Source organism: Rhincodon typus, chromosome 19 (assembly GCF_021869965.1).
Source record: "Rhincodon typus isolate 14 chromosome 19, sRhiTyp1.1, whole genome shotgun sequence".
Taxonomy (NCBI): domain Eukaryota; kingdom Metazoa; phylum Chordata; class Chondrichthyes; order Orectolobiformes; family Rhincodontidae; genus Rhincodon; species Rhincodon typus.
Window position 1 is genome coordinate 51,122,065 of NC_063350.1, and position 12,482 is coordinate 51,134,546.

At 43.7% G+C, this 12,482-nt stretch overlaps 1 protein-coding gene across 3 annotated transcripts in view; it reads right to left on the reverse strand.

Annotated features, from left to right (window-relative positions):
- Nucleotides 1–1,009: 1,009 nt before the first annotated feature.
- LOC109913577 (tumor necrosis factor receptor superfamily member 5-like) overlaps nucleotides 1,010–12,482 on the reverse strand; it is a 36,220-nt gene continuing 24,747 nt past the window's right edge. For 2 of the 3 annotated variants that reach the window (XM_048608106.1, XM_020513113.2), the window contains exons 7-9: nucleotides 11,031–11,138; nucleotides 8,277–8,314; nucleotides 1,010–1,615 (exon numbers count right to left, since the gene is read on the reverse strand). In XM_048608106.1, the coding sequence (XP_048464063.1) occupies nucleotides 1,400–1,615; nucleotides 8,277–8,314; nucleotides 11,031–11,138 (362 nt within the window). In that variant the 3' untranslated portion in view covers nucleotides 1,010–1,399. Of the gene's footprint in view, nucleotides 1,616–1,695; nucleotides 1,769–8,276; nucleotides 8,315–11,030; nucleotides 11,139–12,482 lie in introns of all 3 variants that reach the window. The other variant, XM_048608107.1, reaches the window with a different exon arrangement.

The window sequence follows — 12,482 nt, forward strand, 5'->3', positions numbered from 1 at the left end:
TCAGCCTTCCTGCTCCTCTGATGCTGCTTGGCCTGCTGTGTTCATCCAGCTCCACACCTTGTTATCTCTAGGCCAGTGGTATGTTAAGCTTCATTGCAAGTGGGTTTGCGTAGAGGAGCAAGGAAGTGTTACTGGAGCTGTACATGGAATGGGTGAGACCACACCGAGAGTATTATGTGCAATATGACTGTCCTTACGCAAGGAAGCATCTACTTGTGTTGAAGGGAGTTCAGCATGGGCTTGCCATGGATTCTTGCAATGGCAGCATTACCCTTATGAGGAGAGATTGGGTCAACTGGGCCTGGATTCACTGGAGTTTAGAAGAATGAGGGGGGGATCTGATTGAAACATGTTAAATTCTGACAAGGCTGGATAGATTGGACACAGGGATTATGCTCCCCCTGGCCGAGGGGTCCAGAACAAGGGACTGCAGTCTTAGGATACGCAGTACGCCATTTTGCACTGAAATGAGGAGAGGTTTCTTAACTCAGGGTGATGAACCTGTGGGTTTCTTTACCACAGAAGGCTGTGGAGCCATGTTTATGAAAGAAATACATTTCTAGCAATCTTAAAGGAGAGAGGAGGAGTATGGCATTGAGATAAACGACTAGCCATGATCATGTTAAATCTTGGAGTGGGCACAAATGGCCTACTATCAGAGAAGTTGAGGATTATCAAATCAGTCATGATCTTACTGAATGGTGTAGCAAACTCAATGAGCTGAATGGCCTGCTTCTACCCCTAAGTATTCTGGTCTACTGCTTCCAATTTCTATGATTCCACCAGCCCTCAAGCATTTCATTAATTCTTGGGATGTGGTCATCATTGGAAAGATTTATTACCATCTGAGTGGCCTTGAGCAGGTGATGATGGGTCCACTGTGTTGTATCATTGAGTTTCCTGTGGTAAGTTAACTGATTAACACAGGTTGTAACATCCTTATTTGCCACCCGACTGAGATCAGCGAAATTCACCAGAGGCCCAGTCTGCACTGGAAACCTTTCTCATCTCCACAGCCAAACGCTTTTAATTGTAGCACTCCGTTTTGCTCTTGTTAAGTTGAGTACATATATCGGATTTTTTAACACAAAGGGTTGTCCTGGCTTCTCATGCCCATCTGCAATGGGAGCACGACAGCCTTATTTTCCCAGGTCCTGGAGCACAGATATCAGGATCGAGATGCAGGGTTGCCTTGCAAACACAAGTTCAGGAAGCACGTCAACCAAAGATGACCACAAGCCATCACAAGACAGTCAAATCATTAAAACGGAGGGGGGTGGGGGGAAGGTGTCACCTCATTGACTTAGTGCCAAGGCTTAGGGTTCAATGTTCTTCAGACAGGCCCAATAGCCCATCTAGCAACAAATAACACAAGCTAATCTGTTGGTGAGTGTGCTTGCTAGCTGTTTGGCAGAGTTGCCTGCTCCTGCTCTGGGAGATGACTCTCCTTGCCATCTTCTTGAGCTATGATCAAGCTCTGTCCTTCCGCCAAGGACTCAGGAATTGGCAGTGATGCCTCCTCACTCAGCTGCTCTCTACATTGCCAGCTGGTTTCCTGGAAGATTGCAGCAGCACCATTAACCTCTTCAAAGCCACGGCGTTTTGGTTGCTTGAGCTGTGGAAACATTAATGTTAATTCTTATGAGTGATTCCCAGCATTACTGCATTCAAAATGAGTAATGACATGAAACCTACTTCTTCCAGCAAGCTTTTGGTCATCTGGAATAACCTCCTCTGGCTTTGTGTCGGATATTTCCTGATTACATTCCTGCTTTACAAATGCAAAGTTTATAAGGTTGTTTATTTTTAAGACTGTCTCTTATATTTAGGACAAAAATAGTGGAATTAAGGGAGTCAAGTGTCCAACTCTGAATTCTGCCTGACAACAAGTTGAAGTGTTTGTTTGTTAAAGGTTAGAAAGGGGACCCAGGTAGTCTTATTTGGAAGATATGCAACATTCACACCTGGTAAACAGAGACCAGAGCAACTGTGCTGGCAGAGGATAGACTATTAGTCTCCAGGTGTAACATGGAGGTGTTAGGTATGTCAGATGTGTGGACTATTATACTTTAAACCGTCTATTTAGAGTCATACAGCTGTACAGCACAGAAACAAACCCTCCAGTCCAACTCATCCATGCCGACCAGATATCCTAAATTAATCTAGTCCCATTTGCCAGCATTTGGCCCATATCCCTGTAAACTCTTCCTTTTCATATGCCCATCCAGATGCCTTTTAAATATAATTGTACCAGCCTCCACTATTTCCTCTGGCAGCTCATTCCGTACACGCACCACCCTCCATGTGAAAAAGTTGCCCCTTGGGTCCCTTTTAAATCCTTCGCCTATCACCTCAAACCTATGCCCTCGAGATCTGGAACAAAAACAAAGTTGCTGGAAAAGCTCAGCAGGTCTGGCAGCATCTGTGAAGGAATAAACAGAGTTAATGTTTTGGGTCCGGTGACCCGTCAACAAAAATAAAGTTGCTGGAAAAGCTCAGCAGGTCTCATGTTGAAGGATCACCAAACCCGAAACGTTAACTCTGTTTTTTCCTTCACAGATGCTGGCAGATCTGCTGAGCTTTTCCAGCAACTTTGGTTGCGTTCCTGATTTACTGCATCCGCAGTTCTTTCGGTTTTTATTCCCTCTAGTTTTGGACTCACCAACCCTATGAAAAAGACCTTGGCTATTCACCACATCCATGCCCCTCACGATTTTATAAACCTCTATAAGGTCACCCTCAGCCTCCAATGCTCCACGGAAAATAGCCCCAGTCTATTCAGACTCTCCCTATAGCTCAAACCTTCTGACCCTGGCAACATCCTTTAATATTCAAGATAGAACAGATTGGAGGTATAGACTTCTATCTGGATACAGAGCCCATTCGAGGTAGGCTTTGATTCCATAGCAAGCCATCGTATATCAGCTTACAAACTGCTTAAGATATCCCTGAACCATTACACGGACAGGTCAGGCTGTAAGATCTTGAGTGACAGAGAGAAACAACATAAATGCTGCCAGGTTTTCCCTGGAAGAAGGAGCAATTTCCAGCATACCCATCAATGTGGAAGCCAATTTGGAGATTAGAACTTGTCTGTTGTAAAAATGAAATGGAGATGAGCAGCCAGGTGCTAATGATAGCTTTGGACTGTTTCAGGGAGAACAAAATGTCCACTTAAGGAACAGAATAAAATATAACTGGTCTTTTAAAAAATTGAACGAGGAATATTTTCTTAAATTTACAGTATAAATTGCCAAGTGAATAGTGTTTAGCCACTGTTCCTTTTCATTATTTATTACATTAGAAGTTTTAAACATTGTCATGTAACCCTTCCAATCAGTAACCAGAAATTCAAGCATTTTTTTAAAGTTCAGTTTCTATGAGAACTGTAACACGAAGTGCATGGCATACTTTACAGTGTTAAAGGTGATATATGAATGCAAATTATTGTTCATGATATATAAGCATATCAGCTCTATGAAGGGTGGGGTGGGGGGTTAATGGGGCAATGTTAATCTATCCTCAGCTACAACATCAGCTAAAAAAATCAACCAGAATAAGGAAGGTATTATAAATGACAAGTATAATGTTATATTGTCATGTTGCTGAACCAGCCAATTAGAGGTCTGGACTATTAAATGCAGAGAAGGTGAGCTCAAATTCCACCATGGCAGTTTGAGAATTTTCATTACATTTTAACAGCTGAGAATATAAAGCTTGCATCGATAAAAGTGCATGTGGGGGTAACGGTTGTGTACTGATAATGTCACACAGTCCAGAGACCCAAGCTAATGCTCAGGGAACAAGTGTGCAATACCCATGGCTGATGGTGGGATTTAAAAATTCAATGAATAAATCAGCTATCTCCTCATTTACCTACCCCTTCCAGATCTCTTTCTCGCTCTCTCTCTTTTCTCTGGGCTCTGTCTCCACCTATCATCTCACCTCTGCCTTCTCCCATTTTGGCTTCAGCATAAATAACACATTTTCCCAGCCACTAATAATTCTGATGAAGAGCCACTGGACCCAAAATGTTAACTCTGTTTTCTTCTCACAGATGCTGCCAGACCTGCTGAGTTTCTGCATCAATTTCTGTTTTTTGTTTCAGATCTGCAGCAGCTGCAGTTCTTTGTTTCATAATAATTGAATTTAAAAAAAAACTCACCCTAGTAATTGTGACCAATAAGTGTGGTCAATTATTGTAAAACCCATCTAGACACTAATGATGTTTCAGGAAATCCCTACCTGATCTTGCATGTGACTCCAGGCCCTCAGTTATGTGACTGACTCTTAACTTCGTCTGAAATAGCCTAGTAAGCTATTCAATTCAAAACCAATTAGACAGGCAACAAATGCTGTCCTTGCCAGCCATAGTCAGATCAAAGAATTTTATAATAGCTGTCAACTTGATTTGTTTTGATTTATTATTGTCACATGAACCTGGCTACAATGAAAAGTTTTGTTTTGCATGCAGTGCAGATCATACCATACAAAGTGCTTTGGGTAATAGAACAGAGCGAGGAATATAATGTTACGGCTGCAGAGAAGGTGCACAAAGAGTGAGATCAACATTAAGTTTAAAATTTGGGAAGTCCATTCAGAAGTTTAATAACAGCGGGGAAGAGGCTGTTCTTGAATCTGTCCGTACGTGTGTTTAAGCTTTTGTATCAAATGCCCGACAGAAGAGATTATGACCGGGCTTGCAGAGGTCTTTGATTATTCTAGAACTTATTCTAAAAGCCCATATGATTCTCTGTTTTACTTTAAGGAATGACAGCTGTTATCCTTACCCAATCTGACCTATATATGACTGCAATTCCAAACAATCCATGATTGCCCATCATTAGCCCTATGAACAGGCCAAGCAAGTTACTCAAGTATATCAAGGTACTGCCAGCAACACTAGATAAACACCCAGCCCCACCTTCTCGGGGAAGCTGAGATGGCAGTAAATGCCTTCATTGTGACCACACCCTGAGAAAGAATTGATCTTAAATGCCTACTTTATTATCTTGGCCAACACTTCAATACCTGTAGGTGGAGACTGGGGTAGTCCCATCAGAAATTTCAGGTCAAACATTGTTCTATTTCATCAAGTGAAATATACAAACTGGAAAATTATGCCAGGCTAACTTGCACAAATCCCTCCTGTTTAACTTACTGTTCAGTTAAAACAATTTTAATAATTAACCCTCTGCTACAACACAATAGTCTGTCTCCTCAATAGCCAATGAATATCACTTACTAGACTCTGCCACCTTGCAGCTCCAAATTCAGCTTCTGTTCAACAAACATGCCCACTGTAGCAGGCAATGGGAACGAGGGGCAGGAGACCAGGCAGGGACTGTTTGTCCTGCACTGCCCAGAAACAGTGAGAAGATAGGCAGGCATTCCCGAACTCAGCACAGGCCAAGGATCAAACCGGTTGCCTTTTTCTTTCAGATTTTTCAAGTTGTCATTTGTTATTTTAAAATAAGGGCATGTGTTCACTGCTGTCTCTGAAACTAAATAGAATCTCTGCAAGATGATTCAAATGCTTATATCAATCATTAATCATTAGTAGTTGCATAACATGACGACCAGTTGCGTATGGCAATCATCACCATGACCTACATACTGGCCTCAAACAGGTTGATTTGGTCAGGCATATTTACAAAGCTGTTGATCCTTCTTACACACTGAAAGGATTTTCTTGTGAGTTGTAGCATCATACTTCTTTTTCTGTAGCCAATAAATATCAGGAAATGATCCGTCTAATTACTAAATTAGTTACTTTCACCAAGTGGATAAAACTCCCAATATCTATAAAATCAATCAATCTCAGACGGGTGCTCCGGTTTCCTCCCACAGTCCGAAGATGTGCAGGCTAGGTGGATTGGCCATGCTAAATTGCCCAAAGTGTTCAGGGAGGTGTAGATTAGGTGGATTATGGGGGGATGGGTTTGGGTGGGTGCTATAAGGGTTGGTGTGGACTTGTTGGGCCAAAAGGCCTGTTTCCACATTGTAGGGATTCTATTCTATGATCTATGGACCACAGTTGTAGACTGCTGTTAGTTCCAAGGAAGGGAGAAAATAGAAGGCCTCCAGCTCTCGACCACTCCCCTATCACCTCCAGGAGGAGAGCACACATGTTTGGCAAAGACAGGATACGTCTCAGGTGTTCGGATCCCCCACTGCCAAACAGTCGGCTCACACACCAGCCTTGATGTTTAAGATCTGAACTGTTTTAAGTGGGTCAATGCTGGTTTCAAAACCTGCTGTAGCTGACCCACGTGAGCAGTGATCATTTGGGTGAGAGGCATTTAAGTCAACCTTTAAATCCTGCCCCCCTCCAGCATCGCCAGCGCTGCCTCTGTGATAATCCAGTCGTGATTCATATCTCATTCCGCAACTGATAAAAGCAGAACCTGTACTTTGCACAATGTGTGTGTTTGTGATTTATTTGTGGTTTTCTGGGCGTTGCTGGTGAGACCAGCTTTAGTTGCCCATCCCTGATTCCACATCACAGGCATGGTGGGGATCCTTCTTAAATTATTACAGCTCTTGGGTGTAGAAACACCCACAGTGCTTTTAGGGAGGAAGTTCCTGAATTTTCCAGTGACAGTAAAGGGTTAGGGATAGTGTTCTTGGAATGGTATGTGATTCAGAGGGAAATTTACAGGTGGCAGTAGTCCCTTATATCTGCTGTTCTTGTCCTTCTATGCAGTAAACATTGCAAGTTTGAAGGCTGTTATTGGAAGAGCCTTGATGTTTTTCTGCAATGCATGTTATAAATGGAACTCACTGCTGCTGGTGTGCACGGACGCTTAAAGTAGTGAATGGATAGTCAGGCAGGCTGCTTTATATCGGCTGGTGTCAAGGTTCATGAGTGTTGTCAGACCTGCACCTATCCAGGCAAACTGGGGAGTATTCCATTACAGTCCCTGACCTGTGCCTTGTAGGTGAGTTACTCACTGCAGAATACCCAGCCTCTAGTGGCAAATCCAGTTTATTTTCTGCCCTACTTGTCGATTCAGCAATAATAACGCCACTGATCATCAAGGTAAGATGGTTAGGTTCCCCCTTGGCAATCGATGACAGCTATCAGTACTGAACTGAGCTTAGTGACTGAAATTAAAACCTTCCAGCAGCTATTGTGGGATTTGAACCTGTGGCATTACCATTACATAATTGTCTCCCATTTGAATCACGTGTATATATGTACTTTTTTTTTCTTTATTCATTCACGGGATGAGGGCGTCACTGTCTAGGCCAGCATTTATTGCCCATTCCTAATTGCCCACAGGGCTGTTAAGAGTCAACCACATTGCTGTAGGTCTGGAGTCACGTGTAGGCCAGACCAGGTACGGATGGACATTAGTGAACCAGATGGGTTTTTCCCGACAATCAACAATGGATTCGCGGTCATCATTAGATTCTTAATTCCAGATATTTATCGAGTTCAAATTCCACCATCTGCCAAGGCAGGATTCGAAACTGGGTCCCCAGAACATTATGTGGGTCTCTGGATTATCAGTCCAGCGATAAAACCACTAGACCATCACCTTGCATTCATATAGCAACTTTAGCATAGTAAATAGACCCAGAGCTCTTTACAGGAACGTTGTCAGGTAGACTTTGACACTAAGTTACATAAGGAAATCTTAGAACAGGTGATCAAAACCATGGTCAAAGAGGTAGGTTTTAATGAACATCTTAAAGAAGGAGAAAGAAGTTAACACACAAAGAATTCTATAGAGAATGTCCAGAGTTCAAGGCCCAGGCAAAAAAGGTGCAGCCGTCAGTGACAGTATGATGAAGGATAAAGAACTGAAGGCTGTAGGGTGAAAGTGTCAACAAAAATGGAGAAAAGCAAGGCCAAGGAGGAAGCTGAAAACTAGAATGAGGATTTTACAACTGAGCTGCCACTGGGCTGAAGCATAGGCAGCAAAACGTGTCTGGATCAATGGGTGAACAGGACTTAGCAAGAGTTAGGAATATGAACAGCAGAGTTTTGGATGACCTCAAGTTTACAGGTGGGAGATTGGTCAGGAATAGTGGAGTGAACATAGGCACAGATTAGAATAGGCATGGATGAGGGATTCGGCAGCAGATTAAGTGAGGCTGGAGACCTGGAATTCGACAATCTTAGTGATGGAGAAGATAATGGTTGGAAGCTCAGCTTAAGGTCAGACAGGAAGCCAGAACTGCAAAAGGTTTGTTTCAGCCTGAGACAGAAAGAGAGACTGGATAGATTTATATGTTGTAATCAGAATACCGATAATAGTATTACTTACCCGCGTGTGGAATCGGCTCAACATTTCCTTCAGGTGATCTACAAAGGAAAAGCAGAGTCATTAACTAAAGAAATGAATTGGAAATAGTAATTAGTTGTAGTTGTGTATTTTACACAATGTCCAAACATAATCAGCAGCCTGTGATGGAAAGGAGTTACAGATCTCCGTCCTGAAAGATGCAACAATGAACCAAATCATTAGGACAGTTCGAGATTTGATCTCTTGTCTGTGCTGTTCTCAGAGCAAGTGAGGGCACACAACTTGTTTCTTACACCGAAAGAGAATGGGGGGGTTGCCACTCCCAAATTCCAACCATGAAAGTCCATTGGAAACCACAAGAGTCATTCTCAGCTTCAAGCAAGATTGGGAGTCTGACGAGCCAACCCACTTTGTTCACATTCAAACCCAGGTCCAAAATTTTAGAATCATAGAATCCCTACAAGTGTGGAAGCAGGCCATTCAGCCCATCGAGTCCACACCGACTCTCTGAAGAGCATCCCACCCAGTTCCACCCCCTACCCTATCTCTGCATTTCCCAACCTAGACACTATTGGCAATTTAGCCTGGCCAATCTACCTAACCTGCACATCTTTGGACTGTGGGAGGAAACTGACGCAGACACAGGGAGAATGTTTAAAAACTCCACACAGACAGTCGCCTGAGGCTGGAATCGAACCTGCGTACCTGGCGCTGTGAGGCAGCAGTACTAGCCACTGAACCACCATGCTGCTCATTTTCCAAGCCTCCATTGTCCGGTTTCTAGTCGGGGGTGGGGGGGGGCATGTAAAATGCAGCAGGAGTCTGTCCCTCCTCCCACCTAGCCACCTCTCCCCAATATGTCAGAAGGCATATCCTAAATTGAAGTTTACTTCTCCCATGCCCTAAATGAAGAGAAGTAATTGCAAATGAATTACGTCAACAAGTCACTGAAATGATTCTTTGCCATTCTGACTCAATGCACTGAAATTTGGGCCGACAGTGGCTCAGACTAATTTGAAGAGGGCCAATATTGCAGTAGAGTTTACCATATCTATGATAACCCAACAATAGTCACAAGGGTAGGTGGCAGTGGGCACCTGCCCTCACCCCTATTGACGCCCTAAACAGCCAGTCATTGGGTGAGTGGCAGGAGGTCAGGGGAGGACACATGGCAGGTATTCCTGCTCGGAGCTCAGGCAGGAAACGCAGGCTTGTGGCCTGCTACAACACCGGCCCCTTTTCCCAACCTTTAACTGGGGCCTTTCCAACAAGTCCCTCAACAGACCCCACAACCACCACCTCACTTAGGGGCTCCCTACTTGTCCCCCACTGCAAGACCAGTTGGAATCATCCTTTTCTCTGGATGACCGATACTTAAAATCTGGGAACTAGGAATTGGCTGACAGCTTCCTGAGGTCCTGAGTGAGGAGCAAGTCCAGTCTCCATCCTCTTAACACTCTACAGAACATTAAACGGCTGTGGGATGGCTTAGAAACCCCCACCAGAATAATCCTGCCCAAGGAATGGGCACTTTCATGGATAGAGGTCTGATTAGCCAGAGAATCACTGTGAAACAATTAAATATGGATTTATTAAATCACCAGAGATTTCCTCGTCTATAAAAACTACACCAGCAAAACACGCAAAGCAAGTTTTCTATCAGATGTGTAACTTCTAAAGATGAGTGCAGCAATATTTTTGGATCCAAACTCATCGCTCTTTGTTTAAAATACAGATTGTAGAATGTTTGTCATTTTCTCAAGGCCAACACTCCCTTGGCAGACTCCTTTTGGCTTTCAGCAACATTTTATTCACACAGCGTGATGTTATTGTCTGGAACATGCTGCTTGAACATTTGAGAGAAGCAGATTCAATAGCAACTTTCAAAACAGAAACAGATTCGTCCTTGAAGGCAAAACAATTATTGCGCTGTGTGAAAGAGCAAGGTAAAGGAAGTAATTGGATAACCTGACAAAGAGCCAGCAACCAGACAGTGGGTGAAATGACCTCCCTCTGCACAAATCATAAATTTGCATTTATATTCCATCACAAGAGTGCACTCAAACAAAGCCAAAGAAGGGGATAAAAGCAGTGATGATAAAAGGCTTTCCGAAAGAACAGAGTCTTTGAGGCAGCATGGCGGCTCAGTGGTTAGCACTGCTGCCTCACAGCACCAGGGACCTGGGTTCAATCCCACCCTCGGGCGACTGTCTGTGTGGAGTTTGCACATTCTCCCCGTGTCTGCGTGGGTTTCCTCCGGGTGCTCCGGTTTCTTCCCACAGTCCAGAAATATGCATGTTTGGTGGATTGGCCATGGGAAATGCAGGAATACAGTAGGGGGTGGGTCTGGGTGGGATGCTCTTTAGAGGGTGCGAACTCACTGGGCAAAATGGCCTGCTTCCACACTGTAGGGATTCTATGAAATAGGATAAAGAGGCAGTCTGGTTTACAGAGTGGATTAAGCAGCACAGGGATCAAGTGACCAAAGATGTGACTCTCTTTTCATTCTCTACAGTCAAGATCTGCATTGTATAAGTAATAATCATTCACTCTTGCTTTGTACGAGCATCATGCAATGAAAGAGGTCAGAAGGTTCACCAAGCAATGACTACAGTGCGGATCTTAGATCTAAAATTTCTGAACAGAGAGAAAACAAGGTGATTGGCATTCTCTGATTAATCTGAAAGTATCTGTGCATTACACACTGTTGGAGAAAGTGCTGTGAAACATCATTCAGCCTGCCATTATAACAATGGGGAAGAGTTTAATCCTTACCTCGGTGGTAGACAATGACAGCAACTAAAGCTACCAGTGTGGCTGTGACTATAACGCTGATCACAATCGTTGGAGTCTCGTCAGGGACTGGTGTAGGCCAAGGCTTACCTGGATAAAAACAGGCACCTGGTCATTCGGAGCTAACAAAAGACTCTTTGTTTTTCTCTGGTTTATTTAGTTAAAATGGAATTTGAAACAAACAGCAACAGTTTTAAAGCAGACAAATACATGGATAATGCCAGAAAGCCCCAGCATCACCTCATTCCCAGCAGCATTGCCAGTGGCAACAAAGTAAAGATTCAGTCCATACTTTATAAACACCGTGAAACACGAAGACATCCAATTGTACTGATAATTTTAATGGTTAGTTAGAAATAGTTTCAAGCGATACCAAGCCATTAAAGTAGGGAATATGGATATTACCCTAATCATTTGTACTTTGCTTCTCATAGAATCCGTACAGTGTGGAAGCAGGCCATTGAGCCTATCAAATCCATACTGACCCTCCGAACAGCATCCCACCCAGACCCACTCCCCTATGCTATCCCGGTAACCCTGCATTTGCTAACCCACCTAGCCTGCACATCCCTGGACACTACAGGCAATTTAGCATGGCCGATCCACCTACCCTGCACATCTTTGGACTGTGTGAGGAAACCGGAGCACCCGGTGGAGAACTATGCAGACATGAGGAAACTCATGACACATGCAAACTCCACACACAGTCACCTGAGGCTGGAATCGAAGCGGAATCCCTGGTGCTGTGAAGCAGTGGTGCTAACCACTGAGCCACTCTGCCACCCTGCCACCCTATATTCTGTCCCTTCCTTCTGAAGGTAGCTCTAACATCCCCAGCTCCATGCAGAATAGAATCATGGAATGGTAACAGCACCAAAGGAAACCATTTGGCCCTTTGCAGTTGTACTGTCCATCTGAAGGAGAATTTCTTCTAAACCACTCCTTTACCTTTTCCCTGTAGCCCTGCATCTTTTTCCTTTCACATAATGATTGCATTTCCTTTGAAAGCCTTAAATGACCCTGCCTCCATCACCCACTTAGGCAGTGCATTTCAGATGCTAACCATTCAAGGTAGCAAAATGCTTTTCCTCATACTGCCATGGCTTACGTTAAATCTGTGCCCTCTGGTTCTCTATCCTTCCACCAATCAGAACACTTTCTACCTCCTCTATCCCAAACCCTCACAATTTTGCGCACCATATCGAACTTCATCTCAGTCTTTCATTTTAACTTAAGTTTCTCACACCTTGAACCATGAATCTCTTCTGCACCCTGTTCAACATTTCACACCTTTCCCAAAGTGTGTTGTCCAGAACTAGACACCAGGTGAGGCTAAACTGATTTTTTTTGTTTTTAGTAGAGGTTAAGTATAACTTCCTTCTTTTGTACTCTGAGCCCCTTCTGAACAATGCCCAGGATGCCAGATGCTCTATT